The sequence below is a fragment of the Gymnodraco acuticeps genome, unplaced genomic scaffold (assembly GCF_902827175.1).
Source record: "Gymnodraco acuticeps unplaced genomic scaffold, fGymAcu1.1, whole genome shotgun sequence".
Taxonomy (NCBI): domain Eukaryota; kingdom Metazoa; phylum Chordata; class Actinopteri; order Perciformes; family Bathydraconidae; genus Gymnodraco; species Gymnodraco acuticeps.
This window is the reverse complement of record NW_022989810.1, coordinates 5,447,449-5,470,615: the sequence shown is the minus strand read 5'-3', so window position 1 is coordinate 5,470,615 and position 23,167 is coordinate 5,447,449. Positions and strand designations below refer to the sequence as shown.

The window sequence follows — 23,167 nt, the reverse complement described above, 5'->3', positions numbered from 1 at the left end:
TTGATTTTGGTTCAGGCAAACCAACAAAGCACAGATGTAACAATTAAACTGAAAAAAACATCTAACTGTGTGTTGCATTAATGATATTTCTGTTGAACAGGAGGTGATGATGTACAATAAATTGCACCAATTGCAGTTGCCAATCCTACGCTGGAGAATGTAGAAGTTTTGGTTACATCAACACCATATTTCCTTATGTACTGTATGCTCCAAATAACTACCCATGATTGCCAAGAAAAAAGACAAAAAACATTTGCCAATTAGAATATTTATAGAAAAATCAGTATCAACATGCATTCACTTTCATTCTGTTGAATTTTTCCAGCGAAGAGCAGCAATTCAAGGGTAACAGTTATTCCAGCATTATTACATTTGTTTAAGAGCATTAATTGAAATCCATATAGGAATATCAGTACTTAATCATAATAAAAATTAACAATTTTAAAAATTGAAATTAAAGAATAGCAGGTAATAAAAAATGACAAAATTGAACAATTGAAATATGTAACAATGAATAAAACAGTTCTTATATACAGAATAAAACAAGTAAAAACATGAAATGAGTCGTAGTGCAGCAGGACCCGTCCAGTCATCTGGAAGGAGGGCTTAGAAAGGACCGTTTGTAACATGAGAAATGTTTGATTTAGCCTTTCCTTCCTTTTTCTGAGATTAGGGTTTAGCATATGGATATCAAATGTTTTAAATGTAGTTGTACCATATTTTAAGCAATTTCATCACATTTTTCCTTATTTGTTTTGTAGTTATAAATGTTATGTCATCTATATTTCAATACAGCTTCTCAGTTATGCAACACCTCACATATGCTGCATTTCTTATCAATCCTGTGATATGTTTACTGACATTAAGTGACAAAGATAACAATTATAGATAATATTGGTCTTGGAGCTGCCTAGATTCAATATCACATAAACAGTCTTTATAAAAATGAAATGCTCTTTGCATTGCAAAGAGTCAATCAAATGAAATGACATCAGTTTGAAGGCCTATTCAAGAAATGATCTGAATATGAAACAGTACAAAATTATACATCAATAGAAATGCTTTGCGAGTATGATGCTCTTTGATCATTTACTTTTCGTAAACAAATTATTAAGAAATGCATTTCATTCAATCAAGATACAGCAAGGCCAATGTCATTCAATGCCATGCCTGCTTATGATATTTCTAATGTACAGTATTTTAGTAAATTATGTACCAATATACATTTGTTGAACAACTATGAGAGTTCATTTTAAGAAACACGAGTGGTTCTGTTAGTGCATTATCCTTTCCTATACTTTGTTCAAGTCATCTAGCAACAGTAAAAATGTATTATTTTAAAGGGTCAATTCAGACATTTAGGTGCTGTTTACACGGGAACGAAACGGGTTGTATCTGCTACTTTTCTCTTTCGTATAGCCCGTTCGTTCACACGAGGCCATAACGGAACCACGGAAATGGACCCCTAAAACGATAACGGGTCCCAAGGTGGATAGATCTGCAAACGGAACGCTCTGGGGGGCCAAACGGCTCAGTGTGTACGCCCTATACGATCATTTCCTGATAACGATGAAGCCATAGCCCCGCCTCTCCCCACCTCTGCTGCTCACTGCTGTGGCATGGTCAGTAGCTACTGTCAGTAGCTACTGACCATGCTACAGATGTTAGTGCAAAATCTACAGCTCCTCTACCACAACCATCAGCAACAAGTGGACATGGAGAACTACATGAACTACATGTTGCTAAATCCACCGCGGAGAATAAACAGAAGGGCAACCAGGCAACCATGGCAGCCATGCTCGGGGGTCTTCTTCGCTGCTTTTGGTGTATTTTGTGGTGGAAGTACAGCGCCACTTACAGGCACGGCGTATGTACTACAGCGTCTCCAGCGGTCTCGTGTGAAGGGACCCGTTTATTGAGCCGTATCCGTGTGAACGGAAGACTTTTTTGATATCGAATTCGGTTTGTTTGCGTTCCCGTGTAAATGCAGCCTCAGATAGTGCTAAGAGTAAAACAGTTAGGATGTCTTATTATTATTATAATTAAGTGTATTTGTGTGAACCAACCCTTTACAGTATTATCTTAGGTTAACAGTGCTACAGCCTAGTCCAGTTATTCTTTTTAAACATTATTTGTATGGCCAGAGTACCGTTACAGCCACAGTGTTCTCCTCATGACGCTGAGTTAGAGTTGTGTGTACAGCATGAGAGTAGATGTGTCAGCGGGGTTCCTCACGCTCTGAAGCTCCAGCTCCTCTGGAAGGGCTGGAAAGGTTTCCTGAGGAACATGAGGTGAGGTTTGAGTCGTGGGGCTTTCTCAGGCAGTGCAGCAGCTTTGCTTTCCTCCGTGGGAAATCGATAGTTATAGACGTCCGGGTACGACCTCTGGAACTGAAACGGAAAGGATATGCATCATTACAGTATAACTTCATAAAGGGCCTCTGAGATCTATATTTAATGACATTTCACTTTTAAAACATATTAGTCCAGCCCTACCTGTTTGAGGCGTTTCCTCTTGTCCTTGGCAGGGAGTTCTCTGTCTGCGATCAGGCCCTCCAGCAGCGCCTGCAGCGGGGTCTGCGTTCCTATCACCCTCTGCTCCTCCGACTCCACCCTGCGAATCTGTTTACAGAAAGCTGGGGAGGCGCTGAAGTCTGTGTCTGAACCCGCGTATTTGATCTGATGGAAGGCACAGAGGAAATGTTGGAGACATATTTAGTGATGCACCAACACAGCTGTCGCCCAAAGTACAATATTCTGGATATTTGCTCACTTGTTATTTTATGAAGAAATAAAGGTAAAGTGCATTTGAAATGTTCTTATTCACTGCATTATCGCCAGCAAATGATGTAAACCCACAACACTCAAGGTCAAAAGTTATAAAGTAAATAAGCAAAATATCTTCTAAAAACATACAGCCAGTTAAGCCCCTGTCACACTGTCCCGAAATTGACACCAGACGGACACACGATGAAGGAAATGTTCAAATGTGGCTCTGATCGTAACAACATCCGGCCATTCGTGAGGACATCTTAAAGGTCCCAGGTCATGGCCATTTCTACTGATCATAATTCCATTGTTGAGGTATACTAGAATGGATTTATATTGTGACATTTTCCAAACACACATTGGTTTCTCATACAGCATCTCTGTATAGTATGTGTATTCACTCTCTGTCCTACACGGCTTGTTGGAGCTTCTGCCCCCCTCCCCCTGCCTGATTGGTCAGCTCGCCCACTCTGTTCTGATGAGATCACCACCGTTACAGCGGAACATCAGTGATTATGTGTTACAATTAGGGTTGCAAAATTCCGGGAATTTTCAAAGATGGAAGCTTTCCATGGGAATTAACGGGAATAAACGGGAATTTCAAAATTGAAGGTTGGCTCTTCATAGGAAACTTAAATATAGTTGGGGAAAGTATATTTTAGCATAATTTTGACTAAAACAAACAGATGCCATTCAAGTACACTTGAATATCCATGCCATAGCACACTGCTTACTGCATGGCTATTGAGACCACAGAAAGGTCCGCAACAGGCTCACAAATGTGAGAGTGGAAAAACTGGTTGGCATCCGGGCAAACCTAAGGCTCTCTGAGCCATCCTCAACAAGGCTGGACAGTGACACTGAAGAGGAAGACTCAGAGTGTGATGTTGATGAGGCCCAGGAAGAGCCCATTGACTGAAAGGGTTTAGCAAAATTGCAGAGGATTGCTTGATGGAAGATTTGCATGTTTAATGGGACTTTTTGGAGGGAGAAGGGCTCTTTTCATTTAACATTTTGAATGGGACTTTGTGGGGATTTTTGGATGGGGGGTGCATTTTTCAATAAGTGAGGTTGGGGGGGGGGTGAGTAATATTTAACTCAACATTCCTGTTTTCGTTCTTCAATTAAACAAATTAGGGATGCTCCGATCGATCGGTCACCGATCGAGATCGGCCGATACTCACTCTCTACCGATCGATCGGTGCTCTCTAAACATGTTGATCGCGAGAGCCGATCGCATGACGTAAAATACATGACACTTTTCTCTGTGCGCGGCAAAACAAGCTCGCCAAAATAGCTTCACCGGTCTGGCATTATTTTAAGGTGTCCGAAAAAGACAGTAAAATAGCGGAATGCAACGTGTGTGAAGCAGAAATCCTGCAGCTCCGCCCGCCGGACAGGTGAGCGGAGCGAAACACACCCTAAGAGTTAGACCTAACACACTTAGCTATTTTATCTACCTTTGGAACAAGATAAACTAGTCATTATAAATATATGTATTCTTCACTGTCGGGTCACTCATTACTGGATCAGTGAGCTGCATGAGATACTGACAGGCTGTCAGGAGAGGGAGAGAGGGGGAGAGAGGGGGGAGAGAGAGAGGGAGAGAGGAAAAGAGAGCGCTTCCGCTAATTTCTCCCGTATTATTATCCAAAGTGAATGTAAACTTGAATAATGTACATCATTTGAATGTAATAATTAAGTTGATTGTTGTTTGTGGAAGCTCCAGTGAATGAGCCCCATTAACTGAGTTTTAAACATCACTTTAAAGTGGAAGATTTAAAGTGATGTTTAAATCTTCCATTTAGGCCCCGCCCACTCGATCGGATCGGCATCGGCCGATACTGATTGCGGCGATCGGCCCCGAAATTGGCGATCGGAGCATCCCTAAAACAAATAATGTTTCAATAAAATAATTAACACTTGTTCTTTTCTACTTAAAAAAAAAAATCTCTTGAAATTTCATGTTTTTTGTTTAAATTTGCATCGAATATTTCCAAAATTCCCCAGCTTAACTTCCCATGGAAACTTTCCGGAAATGTTCCGCCCCTTTGCAACCCTAGTTACAATGGCGTTAATATTCTGATATTGTACATTTCGGAGGCTGAATTCTGATTGGTTAGGATCTAGTCTCTTAATAATTGTCCCGTTACCCATACAGTGGCTAACTGGTTATATATGCTCCCCAGAACCATTTAAGTGTGACAATTAAGGGGGTCCTATTATGCATTCCTGTAGTGTGTTATATAGGTGTCTGTGCATGTAAAGGGTCTGCAAAGGCTAAAATCACAACATTCCCTCCAGAGGGAGTTTCTCTCCCACCATTTACAGCTTCTCATTGACAGCGGGGGAGTTTAAGCCTATGCTTCCACTGTTGGATGAAAAGATCAAATCAAGCATTTCCAAACAATGTTGACAGTCAATATAGACTGTGTTCTATTTTTTATGATCTGCCTGCCAAAATAAAACACATGCACACATCAAGATGAACTAAATGTGCACAGATGGCTAAAATAAAAGGAACAAGAGCCCTCTGACTACATAAAGGCGATCAACAGAAAGCACAAAACTCTCACTCGGCCTGTCTCAAGTTGAATGAAGTTGAGCTTAAATTCAATCCAGGAAAACTACCATCACCTTCAGTCACTCAATTCTGTGTGTGTGTGTCCGTGCGTGCGTGCGCACGTGTGTGTGTGTGTGTGTGGGAGAGAAACTCCATATAGAGGGAACTTGGGGACTTAAGCCTTTGCAGACCATTTACATGCACAGAAACCTATATAACACACTACAGCAGTGTTTCTCAAAGTGGGGGTCCCGTAGAGGCATGACAGGGGGAAAACATTTTATGATTTAAAAAAAAAACTGTTTGTGTCGTGTAGTTACACTTAGAAACCTATGAGGGCGCTGTAGGACACAGGTGTGTAATGTACATGATGAGGATGGAAGGTCAAGCCTGTAACCCTGCCAAACAGGCTCATTGCAGTCACTAATGCTGTGATAAGAAAGACACACTTTTTTGCCAAATATCAGCATTTTCTTTCTTTTCATTTTTTGAACAGATTGCAAAGTGGCAAAGTATTATAACTTATTGTTCTAGCAAAGGGAATGCACAATTGTATTATGTATTATTATTTTTGAGCACACAGTCCTATGTTTTATTATCACTGTTCTAGCAAAGTGATTTTTTTTAAAGGAATTCTCATGTTCATATTGATGTATTTAAAAAAATGTTAACTTGGCCCATTACGTGACTATTTGTGTTGGGGGGGGCCGACTTTTTTCCCCCCCCAACAGATAAAGTTGGAGAACCACTGCACTACAGTAAAGGGAGAACCCAAAAAAAGCACAATAGGGCCCATTTATTCAAAAATCTTTGAACTACGAACTAGCTTGTAAATGCGAAACGGTATTTGTTTACAGATCATGTAATTAATAATTTAGTCAAGCTTTTCAAATGAGACCAAAGCGAGGGGCAGAGAGAGCTGCCAAGAAACATACACAAACAGAACAGCAAAATACAAAAAAGTCCAGTGAATGTGTCACTAAAGATGCTGGAGACTAAACCATCAAGAGGAATACAGTTAATGCCTAAAATGTTTCCAACTCTTAATAACAGAGAGATCCATGGCTTTATGAGGCTAGGCTTTCATTAATATATTAATGTCTCCCCACTTCGTGCTTGGCAAGAGGATGGAACCATCCGGCACATTGAGGCACAAATAAGGCTTCGTCACACAGTCATTAATGAATTGAAGGCTTAGAGAGTGAACTGACTTGAGCTCTCTTCAGGTGGGACAGGTGCTCCTGGACCTGGCTACGCAGCTTTGCAGGGACTTGGAAGATGGTGTTGTGGTGCTCCATCATGAAGGTCACCAGTTTGGTGGAGAGCAGCTCGTCCAGGTCCATCTCATCCACAGAGCCCAGGACGCAGTGGGAGAACATCTGCACCATCTGGACCAGAACACAACGAGAGAAGAGTTAACAACACTTTTGCAAAACTTTTAATATCTCAGTTTTGTATGCATGAAGTGTTACAGATTGGGCATGTTTTGAGCTTTCCAGTTTTATCTAGACAACAAATGTTAACTTTATATATTCTGAATTGCTGATAAAACATCCGATCAGATATGCCTGTTTTGAATTCAGTGAAAGGACACTCATTTCAGATCTCATGATTCCATACTGCTGGTAGCAGATAGCATCTAGGGCTGTATTGTATGTATCTTTTTTTGTAAGATCTTTTTTTATTAATATAAAGTCCATGCCTATTTTTGTGCACAAACGGAAAGAGCTTTTTAACCGCAGTGTTTTTTTTAAAGGCTAAACACTAAGAAATAAGGATTGAAACATAATTACGAAAATGTTGACTTTTGAAATTGACATTCCACGTGTAGTCTGAAATGTTTGCGAAAATAATAATTATAATAAAGCCATTACTTGAATGCAGTTTTAAAAATAGTGTAGGAGCCACATATGAAGCCATTTCTGTGTTTGTTACGATACATGTTTTTTTGAGTCATTATAGGTGGTGGGCGTGTCATTGGATTTGTGTGGTGACGTTTGTGCTTATATCCGGTTGCTTTTACCTGCGCACTTTGTAATAGATGGGGGAGTGAGCTAGAGAAGGACAATTTTTGTTGACCGCACGCATACAAGGATATACGTATATGGATATGGAATATTGCATTTTTGCTTTGGAAATAAAAAGTCAAACGCATACTGTGTTGGAAAGACTGAGTTTTTGCGCGTCCAGTGTTTTTTCTCTTGTTTAGTCCCTCGCGGCACTTTGTTTAAGATTACTGCCGCAATATTAAGTCAACAAAAAAGACTTGTACCACAGCGTGGATCTATGGAAATCGAGGCTACGGAGATTCCTAGGATTGATCTGTGACGCTGTGGAATTAAAAGGAAACATTGAAACGCCGTGTTCGCCGCTGTATTGGAGAGCGGCTTAAGGAAATGTCAGCGTACTGCCGGTAGGATAAAGAAAGAATGACGGACAATCCACACAGCATCAGGAGCGAGCGGTATGTAACTTCTTCATTCATGCTGTGTAAATGTTTGTTAGAACACAGTGTGAATAAGTTACTGCTGCGGGTCCATTGGGGACTGACTTGTTGCTTGCGTGTGTTGGTTTTTGCCGCTAGAGGTTGTATGGATTGGAGCATTTGTTGTTCATTCATTAAAACATTAAAAGGATATGTCAATAAGTGGATCAAATTCAGATGTCAATGTGGCAAAAATGGATGAACAAAAGAGAGAGTCGATACTCACTGCCAAGGCTTTGGCAAATAAAATGGAAAAGCTCCAAAAGGAACATCAATCAAAGGTTCACAAAATGAAAAGTGTGATTAAAACAATGAAGGATCTCATGCAAAGGGATGACAACGCCTCACAAATACAAACTCAACTTGAACATGTAATTCAACTAGTTAAAGAAACCATCCTGTTACACAAGTCTGTAATTCCTCTTCTTCCTGCAGACGAACAGGAAAACATTTTTTTATGATTTGCCAAGACACTGAAATACAATAATGGATTTATCGACGATGTCAGGCAATGGCTTTCTGAAACTAGGAGACAACCGAGCAGCACCATTGCACATGTTCCCTCAATTGAGATATCTGATGAACACCAGCAAAGTATGTCTCATGTTGCAAAACACTCTTGGAAAATGTTGAAACTTCCGAAGCACAAGATGAAATAAAACCAAGCGACAGTGTTTCAAACATAGGAAGCATTGGGTCTTGCAAGCGGAGCTCTGCTGGAACCAGGTCCAGTGTTTCAACTACATCATCATGCATCAAAGCTGAGGCTGACATGGCCGCTCTCATGGCACGACAAATGTTATTAAAAGACAAGCATGCATTGGATGAACAAAAGGAAGAGCTCAGGAAAAAGAAGGAAGAGCTCAGGAAACAGAGGGAGCAACTGGAAATGGAAGTGGAAATAGCCGCATCAAGGGCTAAAATGAATGTGCTAAGACGCTCTGGAAGGTCTCGTGCTGCAAGTAACACATCTGTGAGTCCCAATGGCATGCATTCTTATTTGGAAAGGGGACGAAAGGAAGCCACACTCAGTGCTGGAGCAAAAACATTTGTGCCTGACACAAACAGGCCCACAGGTGGCCAGTCTGACGCACAGTTTTCTCACAGAGAACATGAAGTAGAATATGGACATCTGCAACATCAAGCCACAAGAAACTCAGAGGCCAATATACATCAAAGTTCAACACAATCACATCCACAGTTACAGCACCAAAGCAATCACCCAGCAGCACTGGCACTAGGGTTGGGAACCGAAACTCGGTTCCAGATGAGAACCGATAAGAAAATGCCGGGTACCGGGTACCCATACAAAATACACAATTTCGGTTCTGCTTAACGGTTCCTAAACACGGTAGACCCTGTATTCCAGCGGGTCCGTCTGCACCGCGGTGCTGCGGTGACCCGGTGGAATACAGGGCGGACCTGGAGAATCACAGAACGGCCGGTCGTCAGCGTGCCGTTGACGGCCGGCTCGGTACGCTGACGGCCGGCACCGCCCTTCATTTTTTTAAACGGCATCATATAAATTGCGCTGACAGGCGACAGAGGTCCACAGTTGCCCCGCAGCGATGCTCCGCCGCCCTCCCGTAGACATTTCACGAGCTCAGTCACTTCATAACACCAAAGATAGGTCGCGGTAAACACTCTGAAGTGAGGCTCCACTACACTAAAAAATAAAAATAAAAGGCAAAGTGTAATGCCTGTTAATAGTTTGCCACAGGCATAGCTCAGTTAAAATAAAGCACAGCTATTGTGCAATACATTTGTATTGCATGTATATTTTTTAGTAACAATTTCAGTTAAAGCTTTTAAGAATAAATATATTTTTGTTATCTAAACGTTTGACCTCTTTATTTTACAATTTTGGAATCGAAACGGGGAATCGATAAGAACCGGAATCGATAAGCAGAACCGGAATCGAAATCGGAATCGATAAATTTCAAACGATACCCATCCCTAACTGGCACCAAGCAGCAGTGCTCAGAATCCTTTAATTAATGTCTTAGAAAGACAAAATGAAATAACATCCATGTTGGTTCAGCAACAGTCTCTTTCTTTGCTGCCTAAAAGAGAAATTCAGATTTTTGATGGCTCTCCGTTTCAATATCAAGCATTCATAAGAGCTTTTGAGCACAGCATTGAGGAGAAGACTCACAATCCGAAAGACTGCCTGTATTTTCTCGAACAGTACACCAGGGGGCAGCCTTTGGAGCTTGTCAGAAGCTGTCAGCATATGGCCCATGACAGAGGATATGCCAAAGCAAAGGCTTTGCTACAGGAGCATTTTGGTAATGCACAGAAAATTGTTTCAGCTTACATGGAAAAGGCTCTTTCATGTCAGCCAATAAGAGTAGAAGATGTGTGAGCTCTGCAAGCTTACGGTCTCTTTCTGAGAGGATGCTGCAACGTCATAGAAGAGTTTGAATACATGTGTGAGTTGAACATGCCTAGCAATATGCTAGCCATCATAAAAAAGTTGCCCTACAAATATAGGGACAAATGGAGAACTCTGGCCTATGACTTACAGAAAAGGCAAGGCCGGAGAGCTACATTCATGGATATTGTTAACTTCATTGAAAGACAGATGGATATTGTGAGCGATCCACTGTTTGGAGATATACAGGATACTCCACCAACAGCCAACAAAGATGTGAGGAAAGCTAAGTTTGAACCTCGTTCAAGGATGAGGGGAAGCAGCTTTGCTACTACTATTACGACAGCGGAAAAGAAAGTGGAACCTGGAATAAGAATGAAGGAGAGAGGCTCACTAAATACAAGTGTTTGCCTGTTTTGTGGAGGTGGACATACACTGGATCTGTGTTTTCAACTGGAAAGAAAGGCTCATAGTGAGAAAATCGCTTTCTTGAGGGAACATGGTGTGTGTTTTAGATGCTCGTGTATTGGGCACATGAGTAAAGACTGCAGGAAATGCCTCTCGTGCAAAGTATGCAGTCTGAAGCACCCAAGCATACTTCATATCTATCAGAAAGAGAAAGAAACTGACACAATGCAAGCTAAAGGAAAAGCTATAAGCAGTGCTCTGATCTCCGTTCAGTCCAGTGGTCTTACAGGGGCCGGTGAGCCAGATTGTACTCTCTCCATAGTGCCTATTCAAGTAAAGTCTAAGAAGGGACATGAAACAATCATAACATATGCCTTCCTGGATCCTGGGAGCTCAGCATCATTCTGCACGGAGCGGCTGATGAACAAACTGAATCTCAGGGGAAGAAGAACAGACATTCTCCTTCGGACAATGGGTCAGGAGAAAATAGTTGGAAGTCACATTGTTTCTGACCTGCATGTGGCTGGATTAGACAGCAGTCATTATTGTGAGCTGCCTGACACCTACACCCAGAAAACTATGCCAGTTCATCGAGGCAACATTCCTCGGCAGAAAGACCTTCAGAGATGGCCACACCTGAAACATGTAATGATTACTAAGATTGATTCAGATGTGGACCTGTTGATTGGGACTAATGTTCCTGAGGCACTGGAGCCATGGGAAGTTATTCGGAGTGTAGACGGGGGCCCATATGCAGTTGGACTGTCAATGGACCTGTGTTGGACTGTCAATGGACCTCTCAGAGGAGACAGGAGTAGTGAAATTACTTGTGGACAGCCAGATGTCACTGTCAATAAGTTGATGGATGGCCATTACTGTATTGGCTTACCTTTAAGGAAAAGGGATGTTAGTATGCCAAACAACAGGAGAGTAGCAGAACAACGTACACTGAGCCTCAAGAGAAGGTTTGATAAAGATGTTTAATTCATGCTGATTACACCGCTTTCATGAATGACATCCTTTCAAAGGGCTATGCAGAGAAAGTACCAGTTGTGGATCTGGAACGCAGTGACGGCAGGGTATGGTATATACCACACCATGGTGTATACCACCCAAAGAAGGAAAAGATCAGGGTCATATTTGACTGTGCAGCTACATTCCAGGGAACATCGCTGAATGCGCAGCTCCTACAGGGACCAGATCTTACCAGCACACTGGTTGGAGTCATGACAAGATTCAGAAACGAACCTGTTGTACTCATGGCAGACATTGAAGCCATGTTCCATCAGGTTCGAGTACCAGCTGAGGATTCGGATCTGTTGAGGTTTCTCTGGTGGCCAAATGGAGATCATCATCAGAACTTAGAAGAGCACAGAATGGTTGCACATCTGTTTGGCGCTACATCGTCGCCAAGTTGTGCTAGTTTTGCCCTCAGAAAGTGTGCAGAGGACCATCGGGAGCAGTTCAGTCCCAAAGTAATCACTGTCCTGCACAATTTCTATGTTGATGATTGTCTAACATCAGTGGTTTCAGAGGAGGAGGCAGTGGCACTCTATCATGACCTTTGTGCACTTTGTGCTCAAGGGGGCTTTCATCTCACAAAGTGGATTAGCAACAGACGTATCGTGCTTGCTGCTATACCTTCGATGGAGAGAGCGAAAGAAGTTAAGGATCTGGACTTGGATAATGACACACTCCCTGTGGAAAGAGCATTGGGCGTACAGTGGTGTGTTGAGTCAGATGTCTTTAAGTTCAAGATCATGATCAAGGACAAACCCATAACCAGAAGAGGGATCCTTTCCATGGTCAGCTCAATATTTGACCCATTAGGAATATTGGCACCTGTGGTCCGATCAGCCAAGATGATTCTTCAAGACTTGTGCAGAAGAGAACTTGGTCGGGATGATATTGTACCAGCCTCAGCTGCACAAGAGTGGAAAAATTGGCTGAAGGAGCTCTGCAATCTCGAAGAGTTTAAAGTTGACAGATGCCTAAAACCGGTGGATTTTGGGGAAGTGACCTCTGCTCAGCTACACCACTTCGCAGATGCAAGCGAAGACGGCTATGGAACAGTGACTTACCTGTTATTACATAACATCAAAGGACAAGTGCACTGTGTCTTCATTATGGGAAAAGCTAGAGTGGCCCCATTGAAACCAATAACCATCCCTCGAATGGAATTGACGGCTGCCGTGGTTGCAAGTCGTATGGACAAGATGTGTAGGAAGGAGCTGCAAATGCAACTTAAAGACTCCATCTTTTGGACTGATAGTACTTCCGTACTGAAGTACATCAGTAATGAGACCTTAAGGTTTCGAACCTTCGTCGCAAACAGGGTTTCAAAAATACGCAGCGTATCAAATCCATCTCAGTGGAGATATGTTCCCACCGCAAGCAATCCTGCCGACTGGGCTTCCAGGGGAGTCAAAGTGGAAAGTTAACGCTCCTGAAAGATGACACATGGGTGTCTGGACCTCAGTTTCTCACTGGACCTGAAGAACAGTGGCCTGGGAACCCTGATGGCTCTGAAATGACACCAGAAGACCCTGAGGTCAAGATAAGTCTGAATGTGAACGCTGTGCAGGTTGAAAAAGAGATGGATGCTGTAACCCGATTGATCAATCACTTCTCTTCTTGGATCCACCTGAAGAAGACAGTTGGTTGGATCCTTAGGTTGAAAAACCTGCTGCTGTGCCTTAGTCGGAAGAGGAAGCAATTGAGTCCGACTCTTGCTCAGTCTGGTTTGAATAAGGAACAACAAGACCGAGAGATGAAAAAGGAAATGCAGACTATTAAGGCTCAGGTGGTCTCTGGTTTTCATTCTATTGAGGACCTCCGAAAAGCTGAGAAAGAAATTATCTGCTTTTGCCAAAGAAAAAGGTTTCCTGATGAAATCAAAGGCTTGCAAAAGGGAGAAGGTGTGAAAAGGACTAGTCACATCTACAAGCTCAACCCAGTACTTGAAGATGGTGTTCTGAGAGTGGGAGGACGTCTCAGTAGAGCAGCAATGCCTGAATAATCTAAACATCCTGCTATATTGTCAAAAGATCTTCACATTTCTGACATCATTCTACGGCAAGTACACCAAGATGTGGGACACGGTGGTCATAACCACATGCTATCTAGCCTGCGACAAAGATACTGGATTCCTGGTGCTAGTGTGGCTATAAGGAAAACCCTGTCAAAATGTGTTGTTTGTCGGCGACTAAATGGAGCTCCAGGAATGCAGCATATGGAAGATTTACCTCGAGACAGAGTTTCTCCAGATGAACCTCCATTCACTCGTGTTGGAGTTGACTATTTTGGACCTTTTGAGGTCAAGCGAGGAAGGAGTACTGTTAAAAAGTATGGTGTTCTCTTCACATGCTTAACAGTAAGAGCCATCCACATTGAAGTAGCTTCATCCTTGGATACAGATTCCTTTGTTAATGCTCTTCGACGCTTCATCGCAAGACGTGGACAAGTATTGGAATTACGCTCAGATAATGGAACCAACTTCGTCGGAGCTGAGCGTGAATTGAGAGAGGCAATAGAAAGGTTGAATATTGCTAAAATCAACAACACCCTCCTTCAGAAAGGAATAAAGTGGACTTTCAATCCCCCTACTGGATCCCATCATGGAGGAGTATGGGAAAGGTTGATCAGATCTGTGAGGAAGGTTCTGAATTCCAGCCTGAAGGCACAGAACCTTGATGAAGAGTGTCTTCACACGGTTCTTTGTGAAGCCGAATCCATCATCAACAGCCGTCCCATAACGAGAGCATCCACAGATCCCAATGACTTGGAAGCACTAACCCCTAACCATCTTTTGCTGCTAAAAACCAAGCCATCTTTTCCACCTGGACTGTTTCATAAAGAGGACATATATGCTCGTCGAAGATGGAAACAAGTTCAGTACATCTCAGACTTGTTTTGGAAACGATGGATTAAGGAGTACTTGCCTCTACTCCAGGAACGACAGAAGTGGTCAAATGTCAAGCGCAACTTCATACCAGGAGATATTGTGCTCATAGTCGATGACTCAGCACCTCGCAATTCATGGCTTACAGGAAGGATTGTACAAACCATCCCAGACAGAAGAGGACTTGTACGTCAGGTGCGAGTGAAGACAAAAACTAGCTATCTGGACAGGCCTATCACAAAGGTCTGCCTTCTACAGGAAGCAGAAGAGCCGTGAGGAAATTAGTGAACTTCATAGACCTTGACATTGACGTTTTTTCTGACTTTTTACTAAGTGATAGTAAAGATCACTCCTTCATAGGCTAACAAACTATATTTTTTTGCCTAAAGAAGAAAAGGACACTTTAACAAAAGACGTTTTTATCCTTAAAAGTTGTTTCCTTGATTGTCTCCTACATCATTTTTCAGTTGTGTAATTATTATGTTGATATAATTAGGGGCCGGAATGTAGGAGCCACATATGAAGCCATTTCTGTGTTTGTTACGATACATGTTTTTTGAGTCACTATAGGTGGTGGGCGTGTCATTGGATTTGTGTGGTGACGTTTGTGCTTATATCCGGTTGCTTTTACCTGCGCACTTTGTAATAGATGGGGGAGTGAGCTAGAGAAGGACAATTTTTGTTGACCGCACGCACGCACACAAGGATATAAGCACAAACGTCACCACACAAAGTCTATAATACAAACTAGAAAATGCAGAGAAATGTTGACTGTGTGACTGAAACTTGGGTGCCGATGCTAACATTACCCCCGCTTTGTAAGTATTAATAGTCAGGGGTGCACATAACTGGTACGCAGGTATGCATGCGCAGTACAAATCTGAATTGCGTAACGTCACTTGTGTCACTACGCGCCTTTGCGTACTTCAAAACAAAAACACATATTTCGGGAGCTGGCCGAGCCGCGCAGGACATAACCAACGGACCTGTGAAGCTTTACAGGAGGCAGAGGCTTAGATCACTGGACGACAGAGTTGTTCACCATGTGCACAGACAGGGTTAATGTCGGTATGAACAACAGAATTGTGCCAAAACTCCGCCAACTGGCTGCAGTGGGAGACTCCCCTGCGCACACTCTGCGCCCCGCGCACACACTGGAGAACTGCGCAAAATCAGCTGATCACAACGTTCACGCTCTGTGGTCAAGCTGCTGCAGTTTTATTTACAACAAAGTGGAGTAAAACACACAGTTGCAAACTTACTCAGGGTGTTAATGGAAGAGTTTGAAATCAGACAGAGGTCGAAGAAGTACTCAGATCTTGTGTAGGAATACTCTGTTACAGTAAAAGTCCTGCATTCAAAATGTTACTCAAGTAAAAGTAGAAAAGTATTAGCATCAACATATAGTTAAAGTACCAAAAGTAAAAGTAGTGATTGTGGAGATTGGTCCATTTCAGAATAATATGATATGTTTTATAATGATTGATCATTAAAGTGTTGAATGACTTTGTATACTGCAGGGTAGCTTGTGGATTTACTACAGGTGGAACTAAAGTCTGATTTAACACTTGATTAGATTACACATCATTCATCCATATCTGCAAAGTAACTAAAGGTATTCAATACATGTAATGGAGTAAAAGTACACCATTTACCTCTGAACTGTAGTGGAGTAGAAGTACACAGTAGCATCAAAGTCAAGTAAAGTACAAATATCTCAAAATTGTACTTAAGTACAGTACTTGAATAAGTGTACTTAGTAACTTCCCACATCCGGATCCTCACTATTGCGGTAAGCGTGTTGTCACTTCCGGGCTATCCTGTGTGCTTGCTCTGCTGCTGATAGCTTATATTATCTTAAATTAAATAGATCGTTTTTACAATTCTTGATCAGAATAACGCCATCACTAACGTAAGCTACCTGACGTTAGTGATGGCGAGATGAAGCCTTATGAAGCTTTGAAGCTTTCCAGCCAATTGGTTCGCAAAAGGGTTCATCTCATGAGGCTTCATCGTGGGCTTCATTTGAACAAAGTGTCAAAGTACAGTGTGCTCTATTTCATACCGAGTTCCCAATGAGTAAAGCCTTAGAATAACTCTAAACAACGAACATAAAATCATATTTTCATGTTAACAATATTGTTTTTATTCCACTTTAATTATTGTGATTGAAAAGCCTAAGTAGGCTGGTAATCATTGCAAAGAGGGATTTGTATTCCTTAATAATATTCATAAGCTTAACCATGTTGTAGCCTGAGAAAGGCTAAACCATATCAAAGAATACATATATTAACTACATTATCTCATTTAGCTGTAGCTTTTATAAACAAAAAAAAAGACGTATTGTTCAGTCGTTGAACCAGGGACTCTGCGGTTGAGAGTCAACTGCTTTCCAGCTGAGCCACAGCATGTACACTAAACCTTTCTGAAAACACTGACATATATTTAGTCCTGTATTTATTCATTTTTTTATTCCTACATTTATTTATACTTTTATTTATTTATACTTTTGACATGTTCCGACCTCTATATAAGTGAGGGTCTGAGCTCTCTTAATTACATCGTGTCAGCACCGGGCCCGGGTACAGGAGGGGTAATATCGTTCTTATTATACATCCATGGGTAATATGAGCGTTGTGGTTCAACGGTTCAACTGATCTGAATCGCTTTCTGAAGCAGTCACGTGGTATCGACAGGCAGCGAGGCTTCGTTTGTCATCGGTAACGTCACTGGCCCAAAACGATACAAGCCTCGATACAAGGTTCACAAAAAGCTTTGGGGATTACTCGACACACGCTTCGAAGCCTCGGCGCAATACGTAACTTCACTACGTTATAAGCACACGTTACTACAGCTTAAGCACTCACAACTCTCCTTCTCTTAGCGACTGTAACTCCACAGTTGCTTACACTTCTTTCGGTTTTGCTAACGGTAGCTACTTTAGCTTGATAGCTAACCATGGCTCTTTCCCCACCCTCGGGTGCTATTTCCTGCTCTATCTGTCTTATTTCCCTTCCTCCTTTACTGGTACCGATAGGCCTGCATGTGTTAAATGTAGTACAGTTGCTAGGTTGGAGGCGGGAATCATAGCCATAGAAGCCCGGCTCCGCATTTTAGAAAGTAACTCAGCTACATTAAAACCCATGGTAGCCGGTATATAGACCGGCAAGAGGTAGCTTGTACTAGCCGTCCCCCGGCAACTCCCGAGCAGCTAGGAGACTGGGTGACTGCTCAGAAGGGGCATAAAGCGAGACTCGCAGGTCCCCACCAACCCGTTCACGTATCTAACAGATATTCCCCACTCAGCGGAACACCCGCTGAGAAGCCAATTCTGGTTATTGGTAGCTCTATTATGAGACACGTACATTAATGGCGCGTTTCCACTGCAGGCTCGGCCTCGCTCGGTTTGGTTAGGCCTTATTAGGCCCGGCTCACTTTAATGCTGCGTTTCCATTACAGTTTAGGAACTGGGGCAGTTACTATAGTAACGCAGTGTAGGCGGAGCCGTGACGTCATCTTCAATGAGAGCCCCAGAAAAACAACACAGCCGTTAGCTCTTAGCACTCAGAGCTTACAGCTCTTCATATCTGTTCAGAAACTTGACAAAAGTGAAACAAGTACAAACCACAGACTGCCTGTGTCATGGCGAATACAGTCGCTGGTTTATTTATGTCTGTATAGGCCGTTGTTGTGAGTGTGGACGGTCGGAGCATATATAACGTTAGCTTAGCCAAGCTACATTTAGAAAACACGCATTTTAAAAGGGTTTTTCGCCTGCCGTCTGTCTGCAGACTTGTCAAAGCATTAATTCATGGTTTTTACTAACCGGTATCAGTATGTTGTTACTTCGGCATCATTTTGAAACGTGAATTACAATTAATTCACGGTCAAATATGTTCATCTTGTCCCCTTGCCAGCAATTCTCTCTCTAGTTTAGCATACTCAGCCCGACTCAGCCTGGTTGTTACTGGCCCTAGAACCACGATTTAGTCGGGCCAGAAAAAAGGTGAAAAAGTAGCCCCGGGCCAAAACTAGGCCAAGTGGAAACGCAACCAAAAACGGGCCCCGCACGGCTTGGCACGCTTAAAGCGAGCTACCCGCTGCAGTGGAAACGCGCCATTAAAGACCAAAGCCTCCACAGTCACATGCATTCCGGGGGCCAGAGCGGGTGACGTTAAGGCTCATCTTAAACTGCTGGCTAAGAATACACGTAAATACAGTAAGATTGTTATTCACGTCGGTGGTAATGATGTTCGTTTACGCCAATCAGAATGCACCAAACTTAATGTAGCGTCGGTGTGTAGATATGCTAAAACAATATCGGACAGCGTAATTTTCTCTGGTCCCCTCCCCAATCTGATCAATGATGACATGTATAGCCGCATGTCATCATTTCAGCGCTGGTTGTCTTGGTGGTGCCCAGCAAATAATGTGGGCTTCGTAAATAATTGGACAGCCTTCTGAGGAAAACCTGGTCTGATTAAGAGAGACGGCATTCATCCTACTTTGGAAGGTGCAGATCTCATTTCAGCAAACATTTCAGAGCTTTGTGGACGTAATCCATGACAAAGTGGAGTTGAGACCAGGAGGAGGAGTCGCAGTTTTATATGTTTCTCTGCGCTCTCTCCAATAAAATACCCAATATTAACGGTGTGTGTGTCTGCCCAAGGACAATTTAAAGTAAAACCTAATAGAGGTGTCACACATAATAACTTAATAAAAGTAAATGTAACAACTACTACAGTGCAACAAAACAGGAAGATTAAATGTGGACTCTTAAACATAAGATCTTTAGCATCTAAAGCAATATTGATAAATGATTTAATATCAGATTATAATATTGATATATGCTGTCTCACTGAAACTTGGTTGAGACATGAAGAATATGTCAGCATAAATGAGGCCACTCCACCCAGCCATATCAATACTCATATTGCCCGAGGCACAGGCCGAGGAGGTGGAGTTGCAGCCATCTTTGACTCAAATTTACTTATCAATACTAAACCAAAATTAAATTATACCTCCTTTGAAAGTCTTGTTTTTAGTCTTACGCATCCGACCTGGAAAACTGTGCAGCCAATCTTATTTGTTACAGTGTACCGTGCACCAGGTCCTTATTCAGAATTCTTATCAGAATTCTCTGAGTTTTTATCAACTTTGGTTCTTAAAACAGATAAAGTAATTATCGTAGGTGACTTTAATATTCATGTTGACGATGATAAAAATAGCCTTACTGTTGCATTTAACTCTATATTAGATTCTGTTGGTTTTCGTCAGAGTGTAAATAAACCAACCCACTGCTATAATCACACTCTCGACCTTGTTCTGACTTATGGTTTTGAAATTGAGCAACTATTAGTCGAACCGCATAATCCTGCTTTATCCGACCATTTCTTAGTAACTTTTGAAGTACTGTTACTAGACTACAAAGCATTAGTCAAAAGCTCCTGCAGCAGAAACCTATCTGTTAGTGCTATAGCCAAATTTAAGGAAGAGATTCCACCAATACTTAACTCGATGTCTGCATGTAGGGGAGGAAACGTATACAAAATGTACACCACCCCAAATTGATCATGTTGTTGATAGTGCTACAGATGCGCTGTGAATAAAATTAGACTCTGTTGCTCCTTTGAAAAAGAAGAAAATAAAACAACATAGATTAGCTCCATGGCATAATGCCGAAACCCGCAAAATAAAGCAAAAGTCGAGACAACTTGAAAGGATATGGCGTTCCACTAAACTTGAAGAATCTCGTTTAATTTGGCATATTACTCTCAATGAATATAAGAAAGCACTGCGTAAAGCAAAAGCGGCCTACTACTCTTCATTAATAGATGAGAATAAGAATAATGCAAGATTTCTTTTCAGCACTGTAGCCAGGCTGAAAGAGAGCCACAGCTCTATTGAGCCTTCTATTCCCATAGCACTCAGTAGTAATGATTTTATGTGCTTTTTTAACGATAAAATTGTTACTCTTAGAAACAAAATCAATGACCTCTTGCCTTTGACCAGTATAGTGTTATCAACAGCTCCTGGAAACCTAAGTTCTAATGTTACACTAGATAGTAAACTAGAATGCTTTTCAGCCATAAACCAATTAAATTCAATGATTCTTTCTTCTAAACCATCAACGTGTATGTTAGACCCAATTCCAACTAAGCTGTTAAAAGAAGTTTTTCCATTAATTAGCACTTCTTTATTAAATATTATGAATATGTCTTTATTATCAGGCTATGTTCCACAATCATTTAAAGTTGTAGTAATAAAACCTCTTCTTAAAAAGCACAACCTCGATCCAGAGGTTTTAGCCAATTATAGACTTATTTCTAATCTCCCATTCCTCTCAAAAATTCTTGAGAAAGCGGTCGCAAAACAGTTGTGTGATTACTTAAAAAACAATGATTTATTTGAAGATTTTCAGTCTGGCTTTAGAACACATCATAGCACAGAGACAGCTCTGGTTAAAGTCACAAATGACATTCTAATAGCCTCTGACAAGGGACTTGTCTCTATTCTTGTTTTGCTCGATCTCAGTGCTGCATTTGATACTATCGATCATGATATCTTATTGCAAAGACTAGAGCACTTAGTTGGCATACAGGGAACTGCTTTAGGTTGGTTTAGGTCCTATCTATCTGAACACTCTCAGTTTGTACGTGTCAACGATGAATCCTCCATGCAAACCAAAGTTAGCCATGGAGTGCCACAGGGCTCAGTGCTTGGACCTATTTTGTTCACACTATATATGCTTCTGCTAGGCAATATTATAAGGAATCATTCTGTCAATTTCCACTGTTATGCGAATGATACTCAACTATATTTATCCATCAAGCCTGATGAAACCAATCACCTAAATAAAATTCAAGACTGCCTCAAGGACTTAAAAACGTGGATGACCTTAAACTTTTTGATGTTAAACACGACCAAAACTGAAGTTATTGTACTCGGCCCAAAGAATCTACGAAACAAACTATCTAAAGATATACTAGTTATGGATGGCATTCATTTGGCCTCCAGTGAGACTGTAAGGAATCTTGGTGTTATATTTGATCAGGATTTATCCTTTAACGCCCCCATAAAATCAATCTCAAGGACCGCCTACTTCCATCTACGTAACATTGCCAAAATTAGGCATATCTTGCCTTAAAACGATGCAGAGAAACTAGTCCATGCATTTGTTACTTCTAGGCTGGATTATTGCAACTCTTTATTATCAGGGTGTACCAAGAAGTCAGTCAAGTCGCTTCAGCTGATTCAAAATGCTGCAGCTCGTGTACTAACCAGAGTTAGGAAAAGGGACCACATTACTCCTGTTCTGGCTGCCTTACACTGGCTCCCTATAGAACACAGGATAGAATTTAAAATTCTTCTTCTCGCCTACAAAGCCCTTAATGGGCAGGCGCCATCTTACCTTAAAGAACTCATTATACCCTACTGTCCTACTAGGGCATTGCGTTCCAAGAATGCAGGGTTGTTGGTTGTTCCTAGAGTCTCTAAAAGTACAACATAGCCAGAGCCTTTTCTTATCAAGCTCCACATTTGTGGAATCAGATTCCAGTTTGTGTTCGGGCGGCAGACAGCCTATCCGTTTTTAAGAGTGCGCTTAAGACCTTCCTTTTTGATAAAGCTTATAGTGATAAAATAAAATAATCTAATAAGAGTGCATTGACGTAGATACGTTGTGTCTCTTCACCTATACATTTTAGTTCTTACTCTTTCACTTAAATCCTAAAAACTTAGATCTTATATTTAAAACTTTATCCAAACCTTTCCCCTCTCTGACCTCTCGAGGTTCTAATAGAGGGTAACAGGTTGCAGAGAAGGCCTAGCCCGGCCCGGGAGTGTGGAACGTAGCCACAGACCTACTCCTTACCTCTAACCAATTCAGGTTCCAGTGGGGACCTTTCTCCCTGTGTGCCTCTCCACCTGTTTCCTACTTCTTACTTGCTACCATTTTCCCTCAACCTATCCTAAGGGAGTGCATGCATGTAGACACGTTAGTTTAGCTGCTATAGGCTTGGACTGTTGGGGGGGGCATCTTACTCCGTCCTTCTGGCTGTTTGTACCTGTGTACTCTCATGTTCCGATTAACCCAGTTTCGCCCCAAATCTTTTTTTTGTGTCCATATATACGCCGGGATCCTGAGTCGAGGCTAATCCTGTTGCTGTGGTCGTGTGTCCTGGATCCTCTATCCTGAGCACTGGATCTGAGTCCTGGACTTCGAGTCGTGGCTGAACCTGTTTCTGCGGTCCTGCCAGACTCTCACCATACTACTTCCCTGATGGCTCCTACAAGATTGCTGACATCCTCGTGGATTCATCTTCTTATTATAGACACATGCATTTCCAAACATTTGGACTACCTATGTTGTAAATGTATTATCTTTTCAATTTACACACGGCATCTATTGCACGTCTGTCCGTCCTGGGAGAGGGATCCTTCCTCTGTTGCTCTCCCTGAGGTTTCTCCCATTTTCCCCTTTAAACTGTGGGGTTTTCTCTGGAAGTTTTTCCTTGTACGATGTGAGGGTCTGTTACGGTTGCTGTTTGTCTGCTCCTTAATCTGCCTGTGAGTGTTTTCAGCTGTGTGTGTGTTTATGTAAATGAGCTGTGTAGTTGCGCCAACATCATTGGCTGCCCATCTCCTGGTCCGTCTCTGAAGATGGTGA

The 23,167-nt window shown here is 41.9% G+C and overlaps 1 protein-coding gene across 1 annotated transcript in view; it reads right to left on the bottom strand.

Annotated features, from left to right (window-relative positions):
• Positions 1-252: 252 nt before the first annotated feature.
• depdc1b (DEP domain containing 1B) overlaps positions 253-23,167 on the bottom strand; it is a 38,663-nt gene continuing 15,748 nt past the window's right edge. The window contains exons 9-11 of the mRNA XM_034229720.1: positions 6,543-6,719; positions 2,496-2,678; positions 253-2,390 (exon numbers count right to left, since the gene is read on the bottom strand). Coding sequence (XP_034085611.1) covers positions 2,232-2,390; positions 2,496-2,678; positions 6,543-6,719 — 519 coding nt within the window. The 3' untranslated portion in view covers positions 253-2,231. The remainder of the gene's footprint in view (positions 2,391-2,495; positions 2,679-6,542; positions 6,720-23,167) is intronic.